The sequence below is a fragment of the Petaurus breviceps genome, unplaced genomic scaffold, assembly GCF_028583685.1.
Source record: "Petaurus breviceps papuanus isolate PSGF00001 unplaced genomic scaffold, PetGlider_PUasm1.0 387, whole genome shotgun sequence".
NCBI lineage: Eukaryota > Metazoa > Chordata > Mammalia > Diprotodontia > Petauridae > Petaurus > Petaurus breviceps.
The window spans coordinates 2014998-2032921 of NW_027186308.1; the positions used below are offsets into that span (position 1 = coordinate 2014998).

General features: G+C 52.3%; 1 protein-coding gene across 1 annotated transcript in view; it reads left to right on the top strand.

Annotated features, from left to right (window-relative positions):
- Positions 1 to 212: 212 nt before the first annotated feature.
- Positions 213 to 17924, top strand: part of COL6A1 (collagen type VI alpha 1 chain) — a 40630-nt gene continuing 22918 nt past the window's right edge. The window contains exons 1-15 of the mRNA XM_069100311.1: positions 213 to 746; positions 1601 to 1730; positions 3102 to 3302; positions 7610 to 7769; positions 9489 to 9617; positions 9722 to 9742; positions 9995 to 10015; positions 10119 to 10163; positions 11066 to 11119; positions 13677 to 13721; positions 13829 to 13855; positions 14219 to 14245; positions 14346 to 14390; positions 14756 to 14809; positions 16028 to 16090. Coding sequence (XP_068956412.1) covers positions 632 to 746; positions 1601 to 1730; positions 3102 to 3302; positions 7610 to 7769; positions 9489 to 9617; positions 9722 to 9742; positions 9995 to 10015; positions 10119 to 10163; positions 11066 to 11119; positions 13677 to 13721; positions 13829 to 13855; positions 14219 to 14245; positions 14346 to 14390; positions 14756 to 14809; positions 16028 to 16090 — 1137 coding nt within the window. The 5' untranslated portion in view covers positions 213 to 631. The remainder of the gene's footprint in view (positions 747 to 1600; positions 1731 to 3101; positions 3303 to 7609; positions 7770 to 9488; positions 9618 to 9721; positions 9743 to 9994; positions 10016 to 10118; positions 10164 to 11065; positions 11120 to 13676; positions 13722 to 13828; positions 13856 to 14218; positions 14246 to 14345; positions 14391 to 14755; positions 14810 to 16027; positions 16091 to 17924) is intronic.

Sequence of the window (17924 nt, forward strand, 5' to 3'; positions counted from 1 at the left end):
CTCCATCCAAGTGTGTCCTGCTTAGCAGGAAGATGGCTGGGAGTCCTGAGCAAGCCCAGCTTCTCCAAAAGGCGTGGCCTGTGCCTCGCTGGCTGGCCCCGACTCCCGGAGAAGTGATGGAGAAGGTTGGACTTGGGGGGAGGGGGAGAGGGAGTGGCTCAAGCATCGGGAAGACCCTGGCCCCAGAGAAGGGTGAAAAGGAAGGAAAGAGGGAGGGACGGACAGAGAGAGGGAGGGAAGGAGTCTCTCAGTGACTCATTCTCAGACCTCAAGTTGAAAAGCAACTGACATCGCCAGCACCCTCCCCTCCTGAGCCCTGGAAAGAGCCCCAGCTGCAGAGCCCGCCTGGAGTCTCTGAACTCACTCCCTCCCTCCCTCTCTCCTCCTCTCTCCTCCTTCTCTCTGTCTCTCCCTTCCTGTCCGCTGCCTCCCACTGTAACTCAGGCAGAGGGCAGGAAGCCAGGAGGGCAGCTCTCTGTTGGGCACCGGGAGGGAGCAGAGCCCCCCAAGAGGAGGCAGAGTTCGGTCCCGCCGCTTGTCTGTCTGCTTGTCCCTCCCTCTGCCTCTTCCTTGTTTCCGTCCTTCTCTCCCCCAGCTCACCCTAGATGAGCTACTGCTCAAGGCTGGCAGAATGAGGCTGAGTAGCGGCGGTGGGAGTCGGCTGGTCGCCTTGTTCCTCCAGGGGTGTCTGCTTTGGAGCTGGGCAGCAGCCCAGGATGTCTCCCAGAAAGCCATCGCCTTCCAAGGTAGGTCCCTCTCTCTGTCCTCCCACCAGCCTGCAGGGGCCTCAGCTTCCAGGGGCAGGGGGCAGCCCAGGTAGGAGAGCCGTGCTAAAGGATAAGCAGGGGCTCTGGGGGTGCTTAGAGCTCTCTGGAGGAAGTCCCTGGCCAGGCGGCTCAAGCTCCCGCTGAGCCTCTGAGGAACGTCTGGGTCCTCACACAAGCTGCCTCTTTCCATAGGATTTAGCAGAGAGATGCGGGTGGGAGAAGGAGAAAGATTGCCAATATCTCTGAAGTGCTCTTCAGGCCTAAAGCACTACATCTATGCTAGCTTTAGGCTGTGCTGATTAAATAAATAGCCTGCAATTGAAGGGGGCTTCTCTCTGGCTCGTACAGTTGTCTGAACTGGAGCTTTGGGGTTTTGTCCCGCGGGCAGGGGCAGATGTAAGATCTGAGCAGCCCGACAAGGCTAAGGGACAAGGCGGCTCCCTCGATTCCTTCCTTGCCATGTCTCCCCTCTAGATCCCCCCATCCCAGAACCCGGAGGCCCAGCCAGGCAGCTCACGCCCACCCCCACCCCAGTACAAATGCCCTCTAGGACAGCCGAGGCCCCTTCCCACCTCACGGTCCATTTCATGGGGGCACCTTGGTGAACCTGCAGCTCCTTCTACCTTGAAGCTACCCTGGGCCTTTGAGAGTTAGGGTAGAAGCTTTGGATTTTGAAAAGAGCAGCTGACCAGCCTGGCACATGGGCACAGGCTACGGGTTGAGGCTTCCCTCTTTCCTCGTGGGGCCCTCCCACTCTGCCCAGATCCCTTAAAGGGGGGTGGGAGGGCAGGCAGGAAAGTTGTCACCCCTGACCTTGCCTCCTTTGGAAGCAGACTGCCCTGTGGACCTGTTTTTCGTTCTGGACACCTCAGAAAGCGTGGCCTTGAGGTTGAAGCCATACGGGAGCCTGGTGGATCAAGTGAAGGCCTTCACCAACCAGTTTATTGACAATTTGGTAGACAGGTAAAATCCACACTGGACGATTTTCTTTTCATTTCTTCCTCTTTTCTTCCGGGGGGCACAGCCAGGAGACAGCCCTGAGTGTCAGTGCCCTCCCCTGGTTCCTGTTTCCTCATTTGTCAAATGAAGGAGTTGGAGCGGTGAAGTCCGACTCAGATCTGCAATCAGGGCTCTGTGCCAGGGCACGGAGAAGACTCCAGTGTCATTAGCTGGCTCTTGGGCAGCTTCTGGGTCATTCTTAGCCCCTCTGACTGAGAAGCAGTCAGCCCCTTTAATATCTGGTTCCTGAGATGGGAGGCTAGACTCTAATCCCACAATGGCTTTTTGAGGCCCAGCCTGGTCACAGAAAGCTGAGGGGTGAGTCTAGAAGCCGAGGAGCTGGGACACAGGGGGAAGGGAGCATCTCAGGCTCCCTGTTCCTGCCCTTGAGCCTGGACCTACAGAAGGTCCTCCAGGGATAGGTCTGGAGAATATGGGAAGGGGTGGCAGTGGGCACCTGCAGTTCCCAGAGTGTCCTGGAGAGGGCACCCCTTGGTTAGTGATGTGGGGCTACCCTGCACTGTTAGCCGGCCAGGGATCTGGTCTCTGGCTTCGGCTACTTCTCTGTCCCAGGCATTCTTTCTATACCCAGGCTGGAAGCCTGGTGTGCAGAGAGGAGGGTGGGGCCAGATCCCAGTCCAAACTCAGCAACAAAGCAGGCGGCTCTCCTAGGGACATGATTACCCTGTCTCTGGTGCTTGGGGGTGGGCATCTTTCATGCGTTCATTCATTCATATTTAGGCTCCTGACTGAGCAGTTTATATGCTCGGATGTGGGGATAACTCCCCCTCCTTGAACACTGTGACACCAGGGAGAGAACAGCCCAGAGGCCAGCGGGATGCATGTAAAAGGTGTGGGCAGGGGATGTTTCCCTTCTGCCTTTGTATCCCTGGTGCCTAGAACTGTGCCTGGCACCTCAGGGTGCTGAAGACATGCTCGTTTAATTGACTGATTCTGCCTGTGGGGGCTTAGGGCAAGTCACCAAAAGCCCCCAGGCCTCGGTTTCCCCCTCTGTTAAAGTGGGCTAGATGGACTCTGAGGTCCCTCCCCCCTTTCCAGTCAAGGTCCACGGTCAGGTCAGAGGGAGCACAAAAGATGAGCAGACACAGAAGGAGCTGTTTGAGCCCAAAAAGCAGGGAGAGAGTCTTGACTGGAGGGGCATGGTGGAAGGGCCAGGCTTCACAAAAAGGACTTTTTCAGGGGGTGCATTTTGATCATCCCCATGGAAGGAGCTGTGTCCAGGGAGATGGCCTGGCGAGGATGGGCAGCCACTGGGCTGGGGCATGGTCGGTGGGGCAAGCAATGCTCACCTTATGCACCCTGTTGGCTTGCCAGGTACTATCGATGTGACCGCAATCTTGTATGGAACGCTGGAGCTCTCCATTACAGCGATGCTGTGGAGGTTATCCAAGGGCTAACCCCCATGCCCAGTGGGCGGGATGGCCTGAAGTCTAGTGTGAGCAGCGTGAAATACATCGGCAAAGGCACCCACACCGACTGTGCCATCAAGAAGGGGATCGAAGAGTTGCTCATTGGGTGAGTCAAGGCCCTGAGGGGCCACCAACAGCCTTGAGATACAACCCAGGGGACTTTGGTCTGAGTGGTCTTGGGCTTCACCCTAGGGTGGGGGGAAGTCTGCACTCAGCCTCCGCCCTCTTTGCTTTGTGAGAGAATTAGGGTCTGCTCACTGAAGGGCCCAAAGGGAAGCCCGAGCTTCACTGTGTGTAAATGGCTGTTAGAAGGAGCAGCTAATGCCTCCCAACAGGACCACCCAAGCTCCCGATGCCACTTGTTCAGCATCCAGATAGGTCAAAGGGCCTTGGCCTGGTCAGCAAAGCAGAGGCCAAGTGGAGGAAGAGGAAACTGGTGCTGGCCCCACAAATCTCAAGGAGCTCTTTCAATCATACCTATGTTGCCCTCCCCTCTGGGGATCCTGAACAAGGTTACAGGGCACAAGAATGTGGTGTCAGGTTGGATTTGCTGCCAACACATCTGAAATCCAAGCCCAGCCCTCAGGAAGCCTTCCTTCCCTCAGGGTCTGGATGGATCTTTTGGCCTAACCTTGCCAGGCTCCTGGATTGGATCACTCTGCGGCCACCCCCAAGGAGAAGGGTCTCCTCCAGGAGACTAGGGAGCTGAGTGGATGGAGACTGTGAATAACTGGGGTTTTGGCCTGACCTTGTAGATCCCTGTAAAATGGGGAGGGGAAAATGGAAATCTGTCAGCTGGACACTAATAGTAAACAATGCTTGTGGTGGAGGAGGGGAGGACATCCTTCCACCTGCTCCCCCTCCTCACCTTGAACCTGAATCAGTCACTGAGAAGATTTGGCTCTCAAGTGCCTTTATGGGTTGGGGGGAAACAGCACAGCAGGGTAGACAGACTGCTAGATTGCTATTCAGAAGACCCGGGCATAAGTCCTGGCTTTTCCCTTTGCTGTCTGTGGGGCCTTGGGTCATTCCTTTCCCCTCTCTAGTTTTTCCCTCAGTTTTCCCCTCTGTAAAATGGGATGGGATGTAGACTAGATGCCCTGAGGCCTCCGCCAGCTCTAAGTCACATCCATCATCATGGAAGTTCTGATTCTCTTACTGGAGCCCCAGGGCACATTAGGCTCCTTGGTCACCACATTATATTCCTTGCAGTTGGTTGAAATCCCCCAAATCTCTCACATGAGCTCTGATCCAGCTGCATCTCCCCATCCTGAACTTACACAATTGATTATTTGAACCAATGTTATATTTTACATTTGCCTCTATTAAATGTACACATATGCAAAGGTTTCCTAATTCTGTCACTCCCACTTGCATATCATCTGAAATTTGGGGGAGGATGCCTTCTAGGCCTTTTGGGAAGTCACTGGTTAAAGTGCTAGGCAGCGTAGGACCAAGTACTGATCCCTAAGGCCCTGCACTGGAGACCCTCAAAGCTGACATCGGACCCTGGAGCTGGCCATCCAGCCAGGTCCAAGTCTACGCAGCCACGCTCGTGGGGCCCACGTCTCAGAGTAGGAGAGATTTCATCCGCTGCTTTGGCCCTTCCATTTCCAGGCTTTGCCGAGGTTCACCAGTGGGAAGGAACTGCCCTGCTCTTTCAGAATGCTCACTGCTTGCACATGGCTGCACGGTTCTCTTCCTTTTCTCCTCAGCATCAAGACCAGGGGCTGGCCCGAAACATGCTTGTTGGTTGGTTGATGAATCCGTGCTGGCTTCTAACGATTACCACTTTCCCTTCTAAATGCTCTCCAAGCACTTGTGATCCATTCTAGAATTTTGTCACAAACCCTTTTTGTCCAGCCTCCTCCCCTTCCCTTCCTTTCCTCTGTTGGAAAACTGGGTCAATATTTGGCCATCTGGGCTCCTTCAGCTCATTGCCCAATACCTGTGCTTTTCAGAAATAATTGAAAATCCCTTCAGTTTTCTAAGATGTGTTTGCCTTTCCTCGGATCCCTGGGGCTTAGCCGAGTGACAGCCACGAAGCAGGAGCTTAATTAACGCTGATTGACTTGCTTTGGTTGGATCAGCTGCCTGGGCTTGGGGATCGGAATTCAGAAAGGGAAGCCAGAGACTTCTTACTGCCACCTGACGGATCTTGGCTTTCAGCCCCTTCTTTGTCTGTCTCATTCAGGTGAAATATATTCTCCTTGGTAGATAAATTACGAGTGACTTACAACCTTCTTTCTGCTGCCCACTGTTAATGTTCCTTCCATCAGAGTCGAGGTCCTTTCTTCCTTTGACTTTTTAGCCCCACATTGTTACAATGTCTCACTTCCATGACAGGTCATGAAGTTTCCCAAACCTTCTGTCCCAACAGTCTGTGGTCTATTCCCATGGCGATATGCCTACCATTTCTCCTTTGATTAATTCTTACTCACCACACTTCTCCCCTTAAGCTCTTGGATTTTCCTACACGAGCATATCTCCTCAACATACAATGCTATCCCTCTTCTTTCCATTTCTTTTATTAATTTTGCTCCTAGTGAGCAAGCTGCCTGTTTAACATCCTTTCTTCCAAGGAATTATTTCCAAAAACTAGTGAGAAATTAGGGAGTGCTTCTGCCCTACATGACTCAGCTCACCTAAATCTCCGAGATCCTATTAAAGTCTGGTAGTAACTGGAATCCTTCCTTTCCTGGGGAATAGTGGCAACCAAACCCTTCTCTTCTACCACTATGTTTTGTAACTGGGTCACAGAGTGGAAAGAATGCTGCCGATTACAAGGTCTGGGAATGGAGAGGGGCAAACAAGGCAAGATATAAACTCATCTATCTGGAGGACTTAGATAGTTGAGACAGAGTCACCCTTAAGGATTGCAAAATATTGGGACATTTTCCAGATTTCCCCATTAATTGGTAATTGCATAACCACCCTGTGTTTCCAAGCCCATCTCAAAAATTGTGAATCAATAACTGAGGGATCTTTAATTCAAAGGTTTTAAGGACCCACTATTATTACTGTTACCATTCTCAATAGGTGTGTGTGTGTGAGAGAGACAGAGAGACAGAGACAGAGACAGAGAGACAGAGAGAGAGACAGAAAGGAAGGGAAACTTTAGAAATGGGGATGGAGAGATGAGACAGAGACAGAGACAGAGAGAGAGAGAGAGAGACAGGGAGAGAGACAGAGAGACAGAGAGAGAGAGACAGAGACAGAGAGAGAGACAGAAAGAGAGAAAGGGGGGAAGCGCTTCAGAGATGGGGATGGAGATATGGAGAGTCCATATACACACAACCAATCAAAAAGTATTTATTAAATGCTCACTATGCACTTAGCACTGTGCTAGGTCTAGGTTTACAAAGAAAAATGTCCTTCTACACACATACACATACATAGATATACACACATGCACACATATACATACACACATACATATACACATGTACACACATGCATACACACACACTAATATCTCAATAATACATAATTTTGCTCGCTTGGGTCCCCTTTCCCATGACATAGGCTGAAACCCTCTACACAACCCTGTCTCCGGTCTGTGAGTTGTCCTGGAGGCTGACCTGGCCAGTTCTGGGGGCACAGCCATACAGCCCTGTCCAAATGCCCTGATGAAGCCTCTCTGCCAGCAGAGTTTTGGGAGCCCGCATCCCCTCCCAGTTGTGAGGAGGCATCACGGAGGGCTGCACACACAGACATTTTCGAGCCTCTTGTCAGGTTTCCTGAATGTTCAGTTAAAGCTGTGCCCCTTTACACCTTCTAAGATCATTTCCTCGTTGGTAAATGTTGGGCATCTTTCTAATACTCTCATGTTCTCCCCTCACTATCTTGAGGGGTTTATGTGTTTCAAGCTGTCCGTGGTTAATGATAAGTTTAAAGGGAACCCAGAATTATCCTGAGAGATGGAAGGAAGGGAAGGAAAGGAGAGATGAGGGGAAGGTTTGGGGGTTGTGCTGCTCCTTCACATAGCTATGGGCTTGGGCACCCGGGTAGTGCCTGATGCCCAGGCAGCAGTTTGGCCAGCCGGGTTGTGGGGCCCTGTAGGAGCCCAGCTGGCTGGCTGGGTCGCAGTTCAGCTGCTCTGTGAGTTGCTTTGGGGGCAGCTTCACGGCAGGCAGCCTCCCCTGAGATGGTGGCACCAGCTTGAAGCACACCCCTATCCTTGGAGTTAGAACATTGGTCCTGGCTCGAGCCTATGGGGGACCCGGGGCAATGCATCTCCACCCTTCATCTCCCTTGAGCACTGCAGAATTCGCAGCCCAAGGTGTTGCTGAGCACCCATACCCAAGCACACTGCACACGTCCTTTGGGTCTTTAAGCCACTGGGCCTTTTGTCTGTCTAGTGGGGCCCTCCCCACCCCGAGGTCTCATGAATGTGTCTCTGAATCACCCCAGGGGGTCCCACCTGAAGGAGAACAAGTACCTTATCGTGGTGACGGACGGCCACCCCTTGGAAGGTTACAAGGAACCCTGCGGTGGCCTGGAAGATGCTGTCAATGAAGCCAAGCACCTGGGCATCAAGGTCTTTTCAGTGGCCATCACCCCTGATCACCTGGTAGGTCCTGGTCCACGGTCACAGGAGCAAAGGTTGGGGAAGGGTCCCAGATAGCGAGGCTGGGCTCAAGAGAGCCCTGTGCTGAGAGGGATGGGAGTCCCCTCTGTGCCTATGTCCTGAGCCTCTGGAACCCAACTGCCAGGGGGATGCTGGGGCAGGCACTGACCTGAAGGCCAAGCCTGGATCATGTGCCAACTAGCCCTTGCAAGGCCCTCCCCTTGTCAGGGCCCCAGTCTTTGCATTTGTGAAATGCAGGGCGTACGGTATAGTGGACTCAGGGGCTTCATGACTTCAGGATGTTGGAATCCGACTGGCGCCTCCTTCCCATCCCTCACCTCCCTCAGAACAGGGAGAAGGCAAAGCCTCCATGACCACACCCTGAGCATCCCATTTGGCTTCTGCAGGGGGGAGGAAGGACCCAGCCCAGGGCTCCGGCCCTCTTTGTATCTCCCCAGAAGAATTTCATGGGGACAAGCGCACAGGCCAAGGCCCCCCTTGGGTTTCTCCCCTCAGCCCAGAGCAGGGGTGGGTGGAAAAGCAGCTATGTCTGCAGCCAGTTCCAACGCCCTCCCTATGTGGAGAAAGGGGCTGCCCCTCCCACCACTCCTTCTCAAGGGAGGCTGGGAGCCCAGAAGGGCCAAGTGTCTAAGCAGCAAAGGAATGAAACATCTTGAAGCAGAGTTAGGCCGAGAAAAGGGCTTTACGAGAAAGGACCTAGAGGCTGGTCCAGACTTGGAGCCTGATGCCGCAGTATCAGAGAGGGCGCCTCTTACTGTGGATGAGCAGCCCTGAAACTGTGAGGCTCAAAGGAACGGAATCCTCCTTGGCTATGCCTCAGTTTACCCATCTATAAAATGGGAATCCTGTCTGCCTTATGGAGCTCACAGGACGATCAAAAGAATAATCATAGGGTTACAGATTTAAGAGACCTTGTGGCCGTCTTGACAGCTCCCTCACTTTACATAAAAGGAAACTGAGTCCCAGAGAGGTTAAGGGTCTCTCCCAAATGAGAGTGGGTGCTGTTACAAGTGTCATTTTTAATTTAATTCTCCCCTCATCACCAGCTTCTTAAAAACAAAAACATTTCTTCAGAATAGAAGCTTATGAAAAAGAGGTCCATTTACCAAAGAGAGACCAGAGGCCCCGGTGGGTTTTCCCAGGAGCCAGTGAGGACTTCACCTCCCTATCTTAGTTCAGAGTCACTTCCCTTGTTTCTCCAAAAAAATCCCATTTCCAACAGCATTAATTCAGTGAAATCATCGATTAAAGCAGGATAGAGGTGAGGGAACAGAATGGGGAAGGTCTGGGCACAAATGCCCATCTCACCTTCTGATGCCGGGTCTACTCTCTACACACCATTCTGGATTTCCGGTCCTAAGCTGGACAGGGAAATTGGACAGGAGAAGTAAGGAGAGGAAGGAAAGGTAGAAAGGGAATGGATGAGTAAATGTTGCACGCCCTGGATCTGGGGGTGGCCAACCATTGGCCAGGGGGTCTGGACCTCAATCAGGTGACATTCTAGGGAGCGCCATCCCCCTCCACATCCCCCCCATACTTGGACCAGCCCTCCAGAGGCTGACCTTGAGTTTGCCGTCCTTGACTCAAGGTCATCAGAGGCCCGAGGGGGAGGCTCGGTTTCCAGATCCAGACGACTGTCTGACCTGGGACACTAGTGCTTCTTGCTGGGTCTCACGTGGTCCCCATCTTTCTGGGTTCCAGGAGGCCAGGCTGAGCATCATTGCCACAGACCACACGTACAGGCGAAACTTCACTGCGGCCGACTGGGATCTCAACCGTGACTCGACGGAGCTGATCAAGGAAACCATTGACACCATCATCAAGATGATTGTGAGTGGGCTGTTCAGCTTCCAATGCTTGGGGCTCTGCGTCTTGGGGCCTGAGACACCGTGCAAAGGTGGAAATTCACCCAACTTCCCTGTTTCCTTTTTCAGAAAGACAATGTGGAACAAGTGGTGAGTCTCTCCTCCCCATCCTCCGCCATCTTCTCTTCCCCCTCCTCATATCTACATCTGCCATGAGAGAAGGCAGGGAGGGCCCTGGAGGAGGGACCTGGCAGGGAGGGGCCTAGCTCTCCAAGGCAGCTGGCCCAGAGGAACCCTGGGAGCCCCCGGCAAGCCTGGGGGAACATGTGGGACAGTGGGGACCTGGGGCTGTTTCCACCTTTCGTCTCTAACATCCCGGATTTGCCACTTCTTTCTTTTCAGTGCTGTTCTTTCGAGTGCCAGGTAAGTGAGACCCCCTTGACCCCACCCGCCCATGCACTACTGGCTCCCATGCTGGCGAGCAGGCCCCGTGCTAACCAGGGGCTATCTTGTGCTTCATTCACAGCCTGCCCGAGGCCCTCCTGGGCAGCGTGGTGACCCCGGACATGAGGTAAGGAAGTGACCCTGACCCCTCCCCCACCCTGGGAATTGGAGGCACTATCCTGAGGGGGCTAGGCTTGTTCTGCTCGGACCCAGATGACAGGATGAGGAAGGATTCCTGCAATAAATCAAGAACCATCCCAAGTGGAATGGGCTGCCCCAAAAGGGGCAGCTCCCCATTGTTGGAGGCCTCCATCAGCAGGCTCCTTGCTCAGTTCTAGGCAGATCCTCTAAGGCCCCGTCCACCTCGAGACCCTGGGATTCAGGAAGGTTTCCTGGCCTCTTGATGCCTCGCTTTGTTAGACACAAGGGCTTCATTCATTCTGCAAACCTTCACCAAATAGCTACAGTGTGTTTGGTGGGTCCCTGGGTGGGATCAAGGAAAAGGGAGAGATAGAAATTGTAGATAAACCATGATACCTGCCCTCAGGTCACCTGTGTGACCTTGGGCAAGCCACAGCGGCCCAGGAGCCTCAGTCTTCTCAGGGATCTGGGCCAGCCCGCCTCTAAGGCCCCTCCCAGTTCTGAATCTCTGGTTCCGCTGTTTTCGGGGTAGCCCCTGGTGCCTCACCCTAAGTGGGCTTTTTTTCTTTAATGCTTGTGGATTGGCTGATCGATTGACCCTTGGCCAGGGCTGGGGTAGGGCCCCACAGCTGCCAAGAGTGAGCTACCTACCCAAGGAAGGGCTCCGTGAGGTCTGAGGCAGGTGCCGAGATGGGGAGGGAAGGCCATCTCTAATCCTATCCCCATTCTAGAGCTGAGGAACCCACTGAAGTCTGGAATCCAACAGGACTTTTATAGTTCCGAGTACCCCTGAGCCACTTGGGGGGAGCGGACCAGGCTGGCTACCGACACTTCTCTGAGAGCACATGCAAGCCCCTCTCTCACCTCCACCTGTATTTTATATTCCAGGGAGAAAGAGGAAAGCCTGGGCTTCCTGGAGAGAAGGGGGAAGCTGGAGAGCCAGTAAGTAGCCAGGTCTTCCGTTTGGGGGCGAGGGGAGGTATGGCTGCTGCTTCTACAAGAACCTTGCTTCCTCGTGCTGAGGACAGCCCTGGGGGAGGAAGGCCGTCCTCTCCCCTCTGTGGACTTCAGTTTTCTCATCGATAACATGGAAAAGTTGGACCTTTGAGATCCTTCCCAGACCTTGAGCCAGCTCTGCCTCACTGGTCCTATGGGTCCATGAGAAGCATTGTGGAACGATGATAGACTTGGGATCAGGAAAATCTGGGTTCCCATCCTCACTCAGAACATTCACCAGGTTGTGCTCATGGGCAAGACTTACCCTCTCGATTTCCTCATTTGTACATGTAACTACAGGACCAGCATCATGAGGTTTAAGTGAGATAATGTGGGAAAGCTCTTAACAAAACTTATAGACATGGTAGCTCATCTCATTATTACTGTTCCAGGATTTCCTGTATCCTTTGGATAGTAACAGGTCCCCGACCATTGGTAGGGTCTCTGTCCTCCAAGACCATGACTTCCCAGAAAGATGGAACATGGGACACAGGACACAGTAATAACAATGGATGCATAAGATGGTGGGTGGATTCTGAGACCAACAGAAATAAGCAGAGTTCATCAATCAAAGGCTTCCTCTTCTCTGGGCCCTGATCAGGACTCTGTGCCTAAGGACCAGCAGACCCTTGAAAAGTAAAAAAAAGCCCAGCCTCTATTGGAAAAGGAGCACCCAAACAGATTAAGGGTGTGCCTGACTTGCTAGTTGGTGGGTGACCCATGGCCATTTCCAGGACAGTGTTCCTTTGGCAAGCCCTGGGCCTTGTCGCCATCCCAATGGCCATCCTCACTCTCAGTGGTAGGCAACCTGGGAAGACAAGTCTTACTTACAATGAAAAGTGAGCAGGGGACACATGGTGACAGCAGAAATCTCAGTCAATCTAAAGTCAGAGCTGTCATTGGGAAGGCAGTTATGATCACTGAGATAGGCAGTGGTTCTTTCCATGGGGCCTTCAAAGGGCCTCCAATGGCCCTTTCGTTCTGACCATACGAGAGCAACATGGCAGAGAGCCAGAAGCAATAATGCCACTTCCAGAGTCCTCTCCCACCCAGGATCTTTTCCACACAGCAGGCAGACTTCATCTCTATTTGGATTAGGGGTGGGAAGTGGAGGCAGGACACTGAGCAGCTTGAGAATGCCAGTGACCACAAGACCTCATTGCCACGCCAAGCCCAATAGAGCCAGCCTTCCTAAAAGGTGGGATGCTCTGACTCAGCCTCTCCCACCTGGGAGGGCCCTTGGAAATCCAAGTGGGCATCCACCTCCAGTAGACAAGGTCACAGTTACAGAGGGCTCTTTACCAAGGAGGTGGTTCCTGGGAGGGAGGGGGTGGCTTTTGTCCTTTCTTTTTCCATTTGGAAGCCTGTTTATCTGAGGGGTGTAGCTTTCACACACATTTTACTGCACACTAAGTCATTTCTGCGCTTTCCACTCAGCCACATCCCATGATGATCCTTTTCATAATCTTGTCTTGGGCTTCTCTCTCCCACCTCCCTCAGAAGCCACACTTAACCTCTGTGCTCAAAGTAGCATCTCCCCACCCTTCCCATTGCTCTCTTGGAAGCAGCAACAGAAGGTTTCCTTCTCCCATGGTGGACACAACCCCATGAACTGGGTGTCCAGAGCGCAGATGAACTCTGTAGAGATATGGTTTAAAAAACACATCTTTGGTGAGACAAATGAAGTCCTGCTACCTAAACCAGGGAAGGATAAAGCAAAGAAAGAAAACCATAAGCCAATGTCATTCATAATATTGATTCAAAATGTTTACATTTTAAAAATCCAAGTCACACCAGAACTCTTAGCTAATGTATTGTTATGTGGTTTGTCTTTTTGTCTGTCATTGGGCTTGAGATTTCAAATGATGTCACTCGATCACCAAAGAATTGCTCTCGGCTTGCTAACGCTGGAATGGGAACCATTGCTTTTAGAATGATTTTTCATCCAGTGGTTAAACAATGATTAGCCCCCAACCCACAAATTAAAATAACCCTATTCATTAAGTATTTTGAGTATTAATATTAGATCTTAGACCTTAATTTTAATTAATTTAATTTATACTATTTCAGGGGCAGCTAGGTGGCACAGTGAATAGGCAGTGAATTGCCTGGAGTCAGGAGGACCTGAGTTCAAATCCGACCTCAGACATTTAATGCACAAAAGCTATCCATGTGAACTTGGGCAAGCCACTTAACCCCAATTGTCCTACCTTCCCCCCTCCAAAAAGAGACAAAAAAAATTAATACTAATTTAAATAATAAATATTAGTTGGGGTTTGACTCTACCGTTGTTTATTTGGCATCACTGGACAATAATCACCGCCACTTTTGGTCAGGTGTCAGCCTCTCCCTCTTGGGCTAATTTGTCAAGAACCCTGCCTTCGTTTCTAGGAAAGCTGGGTCTTCAGCTAGCAGCAGTATGCAGATGGTCGCTCTCCAGGGTCTTGTACGGGGCTCTCGCATGGGAGGTTTATAATATGGGTCATGTTCTCTTTCTCCCTAGGGAAGACAAGGTGATCTTGGACCTGTAGGTTACCAAGGAATGAAGGTATGTAGGCATCTCCTTTCTCAGAAGCCCCCATTTCATTGGTATCATTGCATTCATGTTCCCAGTTTGCAAATAAACATTTCTTCCTCTTTCATTGTGATCACTAGGGAGAAAAAGGAACGCGGGGAGAAAAGGTAAGCGCCGGACCATCGTGTGGCCCTCCTTGTCCCTGCACAGCATGGCCCTGGACATGGCTCAGTCATAGAAGGCTCTGTGTTGGCCTCTCAGGCCAGAAGAGCAGTGGCAGAAACATCTGAGGATGCCCTTGGCACCAGCAGCGCTCCTGCCTGGCACCTCCAGCCCCTGCCCACCCCCCGTGTCCCCATCATGGCTCAGCAGATCACATGCAGGGGCGCTGGGTCTGATCCCCTAAAGCCGAACTGAGTTCAAATAAGTTTGATGAGCTTCTGTGGAACCAGGGGAGACCCCGGGCCCGTGAAAGTCCTAAGGACTTTCTCTCCGGGTTGTCCTCAATCCCCTTCTCTCTGTCTTCACAGGGCTCCCGAGGACCTAAAGGCTACAAGGTCAGTTCTCTGGGATGTTGGTCACTCACGGCCTCTCTCTTTTCTGCTCCAATGTGGCATCCCCTTTTGGTGAACGCATCTATGCCTTTTTCTGTTGTAGGGTGAGAAGGGCAAGCGAGGCATTGACGGCATCGATGGACAGAAGGTCAGTCTCTCATCAGGGGCAGCCAGCTCCATATAAAACCAGGACAGAGAATCTCCCAGTGCAGGCCTCATTAGCAGATACTCCTCACCTGGGTAACCCACCTGGCGCACAGTCCAGGCAGGAGGCGCGTAGACATGGGCATTTGTGAGCAGGATCATCATGGGGACAGGGAGGGGAACTGGTCAGCCAACTTTTAGCTTCCAAGGCTCCTGAGATAAGGCTGCCCTTGGACTTCACGGCCAGTCCACAAAGGCTCAACCTCATTTCAGACATTCCAGAGCAGACACTCGGAGAAGCCACTGTGGGACCACTTGGCATGTGGAGCTGCACCGGCCATTTAAGCTTTCCTTTCCCTCTCCTCACAGGGTGAAACTGGATACCCCGGCTTGCCAGGTTGCAAGGGCTCCCCAGGATTCGATGTGAGTACTCCCTTGAAGGTTGACTTCATCCACGTACCAAGAGATGTCCAGGGACAGGACTTAGAGAAGAATGACTGGTCCCAGGCTCTGGGGGAAGGACTTCGGAGCTGGCCCGGGGAGGAAGGGAGGAGCCATTAACTGGGCTCCCCTCCTGCCCCCTGTCCTCCTCTCTACCAGGTGTCCTTAGTCCCAGGATGTTTTCTGAGGGAGTACGGCTCTGAGGACTGGGTTTCTTCCCTAGAACTTAGGCGTGGGGGGAATGAGGAGCTGTCCAAGCCAGCTTGTTCCAGGGCCTAGGAAGCTTACAAGGAAGGAAACTCCCCATCCTGTCGGCCCTTTTCTGGTCAATCTGGGGCTGCCTTGGTTGTCAATGGTGGGGTGGGCTCCACTGGCCACACCCTCTCTCCCTCACAGAGTTTAGGGTCACAGGAAGCCTGGGAGCACTCGGGACACCCACCAGACCACCACTGGCTTCTCTGCTGAGGGGCTAGTTGGGTGACTGGCAGACCGTGGAGGCAAAGCATGATGCCAGGGTTTAATATGTACCCATTGTTTTCGAGGCCTTTTCACGCCTGTGAAATGGCGGATTCACAACAGAATAACGGTCAGGGCTTTGTCTGCTGGTACCAAGTTCAAGTTACGTGACTTTTAAATGGGGCTTAACCACGCTTCTCCATGGGACCTCCAGCATTGACATCTATGGTTTCAATCTTATGGGAAAAATGTCCCCAGACTAAGAGTATTTACAACATTACCAACTTTTTTGGTCATTAATCCTTAGAGAAAGCCAGTGTTCTGTTCAGATCCCACCTCTGATACAAAGTAGCTGTAGGACCTTGGACAAGTCTCTTAACTGCCTGAGCCTCAGTTTCCTCATCTGTAAAATGGGATTAACTATACCTGGGATATCCCCTGGGGGAGGTGGACTGTCCACTCTGGGCATCAGGAAAGGTCTGATGGAGAAGAGGGCCCTTGGGCTGAGCCTGCTAGGGATGGTGGCAGTGACGGCCTGTACAAAGGCATGGAAGGTGGGAGGCAAGTGGGCCGTCTGGATTGCAATGGTGAGTGAGCAAAGCAGACAAATATGAATCAGCCCAGAAGGAAAGTCTAAAGCCATGCTGTCCTTCCAGGCTGATTCAGTCCAGAGGTAGCAGGTGGCTCCTGACCCCATGGAGCAGTGGGCTCCAGGGGATGACAAGGCCATGTCCTTTTTTGCAGGGAGCCCAAGGACCCCCAGGGCCCAAGGGAGACCCCGGTTCTTTTGGCCCTAAAGGACAAAAGGTAAGCCATGGTTCCAGTTCCACATTTGCTTCACCCTGTGGGAGCCAGGAGTCTCTGGAGGCAGGCCTAGTCGAGAGCAAAGGGTTGGACATGGAGCCAGGAAGGCCTGAGTTCAAATCTTACTCTAGCACATCCTGACTGTATGACCTTGGGCAAGTAATTTCCCCTCCTCGATGCTCCAAGTAAATCTCTCAGACTAGAAGCCACAGAGGCATTTCTGCTCTGTCCTAGAGGAGAGAATTTCTCCCTAATAGTCTCCTCAGGCCCCCCTCCCAGTAAATCCTCACTTATTAAAGAAATAAAAGGTTTGCAGGGAAGACCTTCCATGGCTGCTAATTTCCTCAGCCGTCAGGGCAGCACAAGCCATCGAGCAGTCCCTTTGCGCTCTAGACACACACGGACTTTCTCTTTCTTCTTATCCTTGATGGGCAAGTAAGAAGATGCTGCTGCCAAAGGTGCGTGTATGGTTTATTGGCATCTGGGCTCCAGAGGAATTGGGGCCCGAAATGGCTTCGCGGCCCTGGCGCTTCCCCAGAGGGACACCAGCAGAGATCATCCATGACCCTTTGGCCGAGCTTTACAGGGCATTAGCCCCATTCAGAACAGAGCACAACAGATATGGGGTCTCTTGGGACGGTGGCAGCCCGCACCTGCTTAGCCCAAGGTATGAACAAGATCCAAGGAAGCAGACTGAAGGCTGGAGGAGGTTCCAGAAGACCCTTCCCACGTCATATCATTCCTTTGGGCACAAACTGAAAATCTGCAGAATCTTCCATCTAGCCAGGCCAGTATAGGAGTAATGAGCCCAGCACCATGTAGCAGTACATGGGATACAGCAGTGAGACCAGAACACACAAGCTGGGCAGGAATTGGGCAGAGCCAGAGCTCTGCACCGCAGGGGGCTTGGCCATCCCAGCGAGAGAGGGGAATTAGCAGAAATGTCCCAATTTGTGCCATCATCCTCTGCAGCCACGTGGGCAAAGCCCACCTCTGTGCATACCCACGCCGTTTCCTTTTCTCCTCATAGTGCTCAAGAGTCTGCAAAGGATCTGCTAAGACAGGGCAGTGGCCAGGTGCTAAGTGGCGCCCTGCATGTCCTGGGGTGACCACACTGACCCTGCAGGTCATGCTGCCTGCCCCGCTTCCAGTTTCCTGCCTAGAAATCCCATGTCGAAATACCAGCCTAAGAGGCTGCTGAGGCTTCTGGGGCAGTCTGGCTTTATAAAGCCACAGGCTCCAAAAGGAAACATGAAAGTAAATTGGTTCAAGAGACTCAGCTCCAGATGAGGGGAAATCTCAGGCCCTTTGGTGCCTCTTTTATCCTAATAAATTGTGTTAGGGAGATGAGGCACAGGTGAGGAAAATGGAGCACTGCTGCCCCAAATAGGCAGACACGCATTGCCTTGAGCAGAGGGAGCTGGAGGAAAGCACCTCTTAATTCCTCCATCTCCCTCAGAAGCAGAGCTGAACAATGCCCTCAGTGCCATATTTACACACCCTTCCCCGTGAGTACTCAGATACCCTCCGCTGCCCACACACACACACACACACTACACACAAACACACACCACACACACTACACATCACACAAACACACACTCACACACACACTACAGTACACACCACACACTCACACAAACCCACACACAGACACACCACACACACTACACACCACACACAAACACACACAGACACACCACACACACTACACATCACACACACACATTCACACAAAACACACAGACACACCACACACACATTCACACACACTCACACACATTCACACACTCATACAAACACACACTACACACCACAAATTCACACAAAGACACAC